The following is an 8186-nucleotide window of genomic DNA, read 5'->3' on the forward strand; positions in this document are numbered from 1 at the left end:
GGATCTTGGGTAGTATTGACCATATGCAGACCGCGGCCATGTTTCCATCAGAGTTTGGAAGCACTCGTTTTCAGTAAAGCAACGTCCTGCTGCCTCCTGCATTGCGTGCTAATTCAAAACAGGCCCCACAATGCCATATGTCAGTCTAGGCTTAAATTCTACATTTATATGTTATTCAATATATTACTTTTGCACATTACTCATTCAAAAGTTATGTAAGTGAGTAAGTAAATGTTATTTATAAAGCACCTTTCGAAAAACAAGTTAGAAGGTGCTGAACAATTTGAACAGTATAAACAATAGAAGAACATTTTAAACAAGGAACGTATATATCACACAATTTAGAAATGGAGGAATGGAAGCGCTGCTAGATATCACACAGTTGTGACAATATAGCAGAACAAAAACAAACAAGGCAGAACAGAAACATAGGGCTATAAAAATGAATGTAGGCTGTCTGTCATTGTATTTTCTGTGAATTAACTCACAGTTTAATCCACTTTTAATCTCAGCCATTTTAATTTCCATGACCCCCAAATTAAATGTATATGAATTAGCCTAGGGCGACAGGGTCCTATAGGCCATTTCATTATGATTTTCATCTCTGCACTGGGACCCCATGTTTACAATATTTTACAGTAACAGTAGCTACTTATATTTTGTAATTTAAAGCTGTGATTATTTATTTAAGAAGCACTGTTCTGAACCAATGTTCGCCTTTAAATACAAAAAAATGTAATTATCCTTAACCTTTTAAGCTAAAATAATGACTTAAAATCATTGTTTTAATGTATGGTCTTCATGCCCTGGCACTCGGCCTTGTGCCCTCAAAGAGTTGACCACACTAAAGGCCAAGTGGCCTCGCCCCCAAAAGGATGGAATTCCAGGCCAGCCTGCAAGGACACAAAGTAGCTCATCATAACATGTATACAGTGGATTTTTATGAAACATAGGGCTGTATTTTGCATGTCTTAAGTACCAGGTCTTATTCCCTAACTTGAGTAAACTAAAGACCTGGAGGCGTGGTCAATGCTCTTTGGCCACTCAGAATAGCCAAAGAGCATTGATCACGCCTCCAGGTCTTTAGTTTACTCAAGTTAGGGAATAAGACCTGGTACTTAAGACACGCAAAATACAGCCCAAACACTTTGAGAATAGAAGGAGAATAATTCAAGCTTTCCGTAACAGCTGCAATGTTGGTGAGTTAGACGTTGTTTACTATAATTAGATGGGACTTTTCTGTTTGGATGAATGGGCTGTCGATGGAAGTTGCACGGAAGGTTTTGATTTAGTTTTGACCTGTACTTTCGTTGAACTGTAGGCGTACCCATTCTTCAAACTGTTAATAAAAGTTTCAATCAAATCAATCGGAGGCTCAGTCAGCATAGTTAGCCGATTGTTTTATCAATGTCTGTCGACTGTTTCAGACTAGTTTAAGAGTATGGGTTCTCTCCAAGTGATTATAACTTACATATATCGTAGATTCATTTGACAGCACTACATTTAATTATTTAGTTTTTGTTCACACGTTAATCTTTGACATAAAAAAGGAAGGAAACATTGTTGCCACACTGGAGACCCCTTAGGGGTCCCGGACCCCCCTGTTGAAGACCCATGCGATGCGATATATATATATATATATATATATATATATATATATATATATATATATATATATATATATATATATTATAAGATTTTGCGAGTAAGGGGGCGGCTGTGGCTCAGGAGGTAGAGCAGTCCAATGATCTGTGGGTTGGCGGTTCAAATCCCGGCTCCTCCTCCTGTCCACATGTGGAAGTGTCCTTGGGCAAAGACACTGAACCCCACATTGCCTCCAATGAGTCGTCGGTGTGAGCTCGCCACCGTCAGTGTGTGAATGTGTGAAGTGAGGACGCTGGTGTCGACTGTTCGCCGCTTCACCTCCCAATGTATGAACGAATGAATGAACCATTCATTGTAAAGCTGCTTTGAGCACTTTGGAAAAGCTCTATAAAAAATGCAATTGATAAACGTTCCCCCACAACAACCCCCGCTCCGTGTGCCCTGCTGACCCCCGCTCCGTGTGCCCCGCTGACCAGGTGGGCGAGGTTCAGAAGTCCGACGGCCAGGTGAAGGAGCTGGTGTGTCGCTCCTGTCAGGAGGCGGAGCGACTCGTGGCGGGCAAGATCAAGAAGGAGGCGTACATCGAGAGCGAAAAGACGCTGGCCGGCAAGAGACAGGAGCTGGTGACCCGCATCGACAGCCTCCTGGACGCCCTGTAAACACACCTGGCTTCAGGCACACAATCTAGAAGAAATAAAATAAAAATACATGCGCATAACATAACATAACAACGCGATACCGTAACTAAAATATATCCTTCGGCTTGACCATCATGTGTGTGGAATTTAAAAAAGATCTTACACCCGCCACACACACTCGCATACACACAAGTTGAATCTTTTTTGTTTTTCCTTCCCTCCACCTTGGGGGAACCCAGTCACGGAGAACAGACTGCTTTATGCGAAGGTAGATATTCTGCTTTATGCAAAGGTAGATATTCTGCTTTATGTAAAGGTAGATATTCTGCTTTATTTAAGGTAGATATTCTGCTTTATTTAAGGTAGATATTCTGCTTTATGTAAAGGTAGATATTCTGCTTTATTTAAGGTAGATATTCTGCTGTATGTAAAGGTAGATATTCTGCTTTATGTAAAGGTAGATATTCTGCTTTATTTAAGGTAGATATTCTGCTGTATGTAAAGGTAGATATTCTGCTTTATGTAAAGGTAGATATTCTGCTTTATTTAAGGTAGATATTCTGCTTTATTTAAGGTAGATATTCTGCTTTATTTAAGGTAGATATTCTGCTTTATTTAAGGTAGATATTCTGCTTTATGCAAAGGTAGATATTCTGCTTTATTTAAGGTAGATATTCTGCTTTATTTAAGGTAGATATTCTGCTTTATTTAAGGTAGATATTCTGCTTTATGCAAAGGTAGATATTCCGGGTTGTATAGCCCAGCCTTTTTGAGCATGAGACACAACACAACGCGGAGCCGTGGCAATATTATCGTAAAAAAAAAAAACACGCAGCAGTTGTTTTGAGTGTGTTTTGGCTGTATTTGTTTAAACGCACTTAAAAAGAGTTGACGGAAGCGTTTTTTCATGATTTATTTTTTTATTTTTGTGATTTGCGGAAGGTTTAATTGTTGGTAGTAAATGACTGAGCTGGGTTTGTCTTTATGTTCTACTGGTTCCGAGGCCCAGTTGTTCCTCCTGGGCACATTAATTATGTTTGATGGCCGCCGTTAACAAATCCATTTTTGTCGCCATCATCATCATCATCATTGCACTTAACAGTTTATTCCCAGTTGCCCCTGACTGAAGCGTGTACACATTTTGAACGTCAAAGCTCTGATATTGTCGGCCCAAAAATTGATTGTCTTTCATTTCTTTTCTGATTTATTATTATTATTTTTATTTTCTGTTCCTTTTTTTGTCATTTTTTTTTTTTTTTTCCAAGCTTTTTATATGATCTTTTGCGGTTTTGTAAGTGGTGCATTCCTCCATGAGATTACTGGACACCTGAGATTAGGTGATGTTTGGGGGAGGGGGGGGGGAGGAGGGGGAGGGGGGGAAAGACATGGGCAACAGAGCACTAATGTTTTGAGTTCGAGTGGACAATGAAATGGGAAAAACTACCAAATTTGAAATAAAAAAGGTAAAAACAGACTCGTCGGTTTCCCCCCATGTTGATTGTGAATATAGCAACTATACTGTGTTATGGTTTTACAGAAGGAAGTAATGGCCCTTTCTCATCAAAGGAGGGCGCTCTTGCACCAGGGACCATTTTTTACCTTAGGGGGCTTCTTGTATGTTTTGTCTGCTGTACTGTGTCTATATACAGTACAGCAGTGTTAGAAAAACAAACGGCTATATGTATAAAAACTAAGCGACATCTCATTTTATTTTGTATAGTAGGAATGTGCCCATAGTTCCACCATTACCTCAGGGCTCAGGCCCCCCTCCTCTCCTTCCACACTTCCCACTTTTCCAGGGACTTTCCAGAACACATTGTTGCGTCCCAGACTCTGCAGCTCAGCCGGCCGGGCCTGGGTCGGGTCGACGTGAGGCTCCACCTAGCAACAACGTCTCAACAAACCGACCTCGCCTCGTCCTCCGAACCGCCAACAGGAGACGACGCGTAAGGTCAGTCTGGGGTCGCTGCTTTCCCTCCGACGAGGTCACCGCCGAGGTCACGGCAGGTCACTTCCTGTTCCACGATAACCGCCGGGCCCCTTTCCAGTCAGTGGCATTGATAACGTTTTGGGGGCATATTGTATGCGCTGTACAATAACCCGTTCTGACCTGAGATCAGATTCTACAAATGTCCGTTTGAAAATGACAAGTTTTCTGAAAAAGCTTTGTTTTCTATGTCAGTCGTTCTTCGATTTTTCCAAAAATAACAGATCTACAAGCTCGTAGCGCGCCACTCGGTGGCGCGCTACGAGCTTGTAGGTCTGCTATTTTTTAAATAGCTAAAGCATAACGTAATGCTATAACACCAAAAGGGGTTCCCGCCCAAAATGGGATAATCATTCTGTAAACCCAACAAAACGGAGGGAAGCGGAGACAATGTCTGTTAGCGCTGGATGCTCGGTGATGGTGAAAGGGCCCCCCTCGGCCCCCCTCCTCCTGCCCCATACAATGGCGTTTTTGTTTGTGTGCTGTGCTCGTGTTGGAGTGCAGATTTGGAGTGGCGCGTTCTCACACCGCGGCCCATGCCAGCGCACGTTCACCTTTCACTGTGTTGGTCTGAGTCCAACAGACCGCTGAGTTAGACCGCTGCAATCTGCAGGCCGCTACAGAGCAGACACAGATCCAATGGTGGAAAGTGACTTTAACCCATTCTGACCTGAGATCAGATTCTAAAAATGTCTTCTACATCCCGATAGTTTCCTGAAAAAGCTATGTTTCTATGTCAGTCGTTCTTAGATTTTTCAAAAATAGCAGATCTACAAGCTCAGCGCGCCACTCGGTGGCGCGCTGAGCTTGTAGATCTGCTATTTTTCAATAGCTAAAGCATAACATGTTGCTAACACCAAAAGGGGTTCCCACACAAAATGGGTTAAGTATAATTTTGAGGTATTTGTAGAGTTTGTATTCAAGTTTCACAATACTTTTTCCTCCACTATATCTCGGAGGCAAATATTGGTACTTTTTCTTCCACTACATTCATTTGACAACTTTGAGTTACTACTTACTACTAGATACTAGTGTTATTTCAGAAGATACATTTACTTAACTACTTTGACCCTATACATTTAGAGCCATTTGAAAATGGCCGATTTACAAGCTCACAAATCTGCAACATGTTTCGATACTTTTGAAAACTTGAAATGGGACATTCTCAATAATGAATACTTGCTACTTTTGGTACTTTTAAGTACATTTTGATGCCAACACTTTTATACTTTAAAGTTTAAATTACTGACTTTTACTTGTATTGTAACTACAATGCAGTATTGATTATTTTACTTTAGTAATAGATACTTTATCCACCACTTTAAAAAAAGATTACTTACATTTCTCTACTGGAGTGGACATGGACTGCAGCTGTATATCTTCTTAGCGATTATTCCATCAATAACCTTTTGGATTAATTGAATAATTAAGAAGCGAGTTTTGGGGATGATAAATGTAAATGTTAAAATAGATTTATTTGAATGAATTAAATTGACATTTTTGTTTTAGTCGTTTCACCTCTAGATTGGATCTAAACACCCAGAAGCACTCTTGATACTAATATATATATATATATCACTATATAGAATGTCTCAGTCTCAAGCCCATCATTTAGCATTTTTACCCAGTAGGGTGGATGCTCCAATCGGCCACCGATCGCTGTGATTGGCAATTTACCCGATCTGTAGAAACCGATCTTTTACAGTTACACCATTTAACCCATTCTGACCTGAGATCAGATTCATACGAGGTTTCCACTGGACACACACTGGTCTGATTAACCCATTCTGACCTGAGATCAGATTCTAAAAAATGTCAGTCGATTTTTCAAAAATAGCAGACCTACAAGCTCGTAGCGCGCCACTCGGTGGCGCGCTATGAGCTTGTAGATCTGCTATTTTTAAATAGCTAAAGCATAACATGATGCCAACACCAAAATGGGTTCCCGGTCAGAATGGGTTAAAGTGGTATAAATGTCAATCAGATGTGTAGTATAATATCATTTTGCATCTTTGTGACGGGCCTAAACATTCTCTCCTTCATCACCACACACTTACACAGGAACAGTTTTGGGTTTTGACTTATATTTTTTAGAAGTATTCAAGTTTTCCCCCTCACGCACAAAATCGATATCACCCTAACGGTGGCTGATATTTGCCCTGACGATGGTGAGGGCAAATATATGTCCACACTCACTCCAGAGGGGCCACAGTGCATATTACTGTCGTAGCAAAAAAATAGCCGATCTACAAGCTGAAAACACGTCGCATTTTTTGCTATATTTGAATTGGAAAACCAGAATAATTCTTTTTTTTTATTGACTTTCAAATGCATTTAGTTATGAACTGTTAACATAACTACATTGGTCATTTTAATACTATAGTCATGAAGTAATTAAAGCGGGTTTGGAATTGTAAACAGCTGAAATCAATACTACATCAGTATTCTGATATTAACATGCGGGCCGCATTAAGTGAAGGTGGGGGCCTGCATGTCGCCCCCGGGCTGCCAGTTGCCCACCCCTACTGTCAAAAGGCTCATGGAGACTAACTACCATCCAATCAAACCTGAGTGAGTGGCAGCTTGTCCATTGGCCAGGCACAGGTGTTGGAGGCTATATAAGCAGACCTGTCTTGCACTCATTCAGGTGTTGGAGGCTATATAAGTGACCTGTCCTGCACTCATTCCCTCATTCAGGTCTTGGAGGCTAAATAAGTAGACCTGTCCTGCACTCATTCCCTCATTCCCTCATCCATGCTCAGAAGATCACCACACCAGTGCTGTGTCTCGTCTACCGACCTCCAGAACACCGTCTCTCTCTTCACCCTCCAACTGTGTGCGTCTAAGAACAAACGTGAGTCAGAAAATGAACTTCCCATTGCAGTCAGAACTGCAGCCTCACTCCCAATCTAAACTATATGGAATGAACTTCCCATTGCAGTCAGAACTGCAGCCTCACTCCCAATCTAAACTATATGGAATGAACTTCCCATTGCAGTCAGAACTGCAGACTCACTCCCAATCTTCTGCCGTAGTCTGAAAAGCCACCTCTTCAGACTCTTATCTTAGCCCGTAGCACTTGCCCTAGCCTCGACGACCTTAACAGCCGTATGCAAAGGCTCATATTATGTCATTTAGAGATGGCATTTCATGTAGACATGGCACGCCATAGTCAGTATACTCAACGGTGCCCACACTTTTTAGACTTGAGAGCTACTTTCAAAATGACCAGCTCAAACCAGATTTACCCAACAAAAACATATATCATCACATTGCTGAAAGTATTTACATATTATACAAATGCACTTTTTTTTCCTTTTTTGTAAAACATTATTGCAACTATTGCATTGTGGGTTTGAGCTGTCCTTTTTTATGTCAATCCAATGAAGTCACCTGGATTCAAGTGACCGATGCCAAATATTGTTTATTTATTTAATTTAAATTGTATAATTTTACGGGCATCATGTCATGTGATCTACCTGCACAGCCTGTGTGATCTACTGGTAGATCACGGTCTACCTTTGGGCACCCCTGTCAGCTACAGTGATGATTAGTGAAAACATGAACAGGTATAGTCTCCAGATGAGAGGACAGCACAGTTTTAAACAAATGAAAAGATGTTATTGAACGAATATGGAGCTCCTAATGTGCCGTATTGCCGTAGTAAAATTCTGAAGAAAACCTGGAGACGTGACACTCAGTAATTGGGTCTTATATGATCTAAATATACCAATTACAATTGGGGTAAAAAAGAAAATACTAAATTTGCCACGGACACTGTATACTCAACGCTTCACTCTACAGATATTCTACTGTTAGGACACATGTCAGGTTCTTATTATAGCTTCCTTTATGATTCTACTGTTAAGACACATGTCAGGTTCTTATTATAGCTTCCTTTATGATTCTACTGTTAAGACACATGTCAGGTTCTTATTATAGCTTCCTTTATGATT

At 40.7% G+C, this 8186-nt stretch overlaps 1 protein-coding gene across 2 annotated transcripts in view; it reads left to right on the top strand.

Annotated features, from left to right (window-relative positions):
- rpn1 (ribophorin I) overlaps positions 1–3588 on the top strand; it is a 24257-nt gene extending 20669 nt beyond the window's left edge. Inside the window, exons 10-11 of one of the 2 annotated variants that reach the window (XM_080791759.1) lie at positions 2082–2559; positions 2957–3588. In XM_080791759.1, coding sequence (XP_080647885.1) covers positions 2082–2264 — 183 coding nt within the window. In that variant the 3' untranslated portion in view covers positions 2265–2559; positions 2957–3588. The remainder of the gene's footprint in view (positions 1–2081; positions 2560–2956) is intronic. The other variant, XM_080791760.1, reaches the window with a different exon arrangement.
- The last annotated feature ends 4598 nt before the right edge of the window (positions 3589–8186 follow it).

This window comes from Protomyctophum bolini (assembly GCF_963924005.1).
Source record: "Protomyctophum bolini genome assembly, chromosome: 2".
Lineage (NCBI taxonomy): Eukaryota > Metazoa > Chordata > Actinopteri > Myctophiformes > Myctophidae > Protomyctophum > Protomyctophum bolini.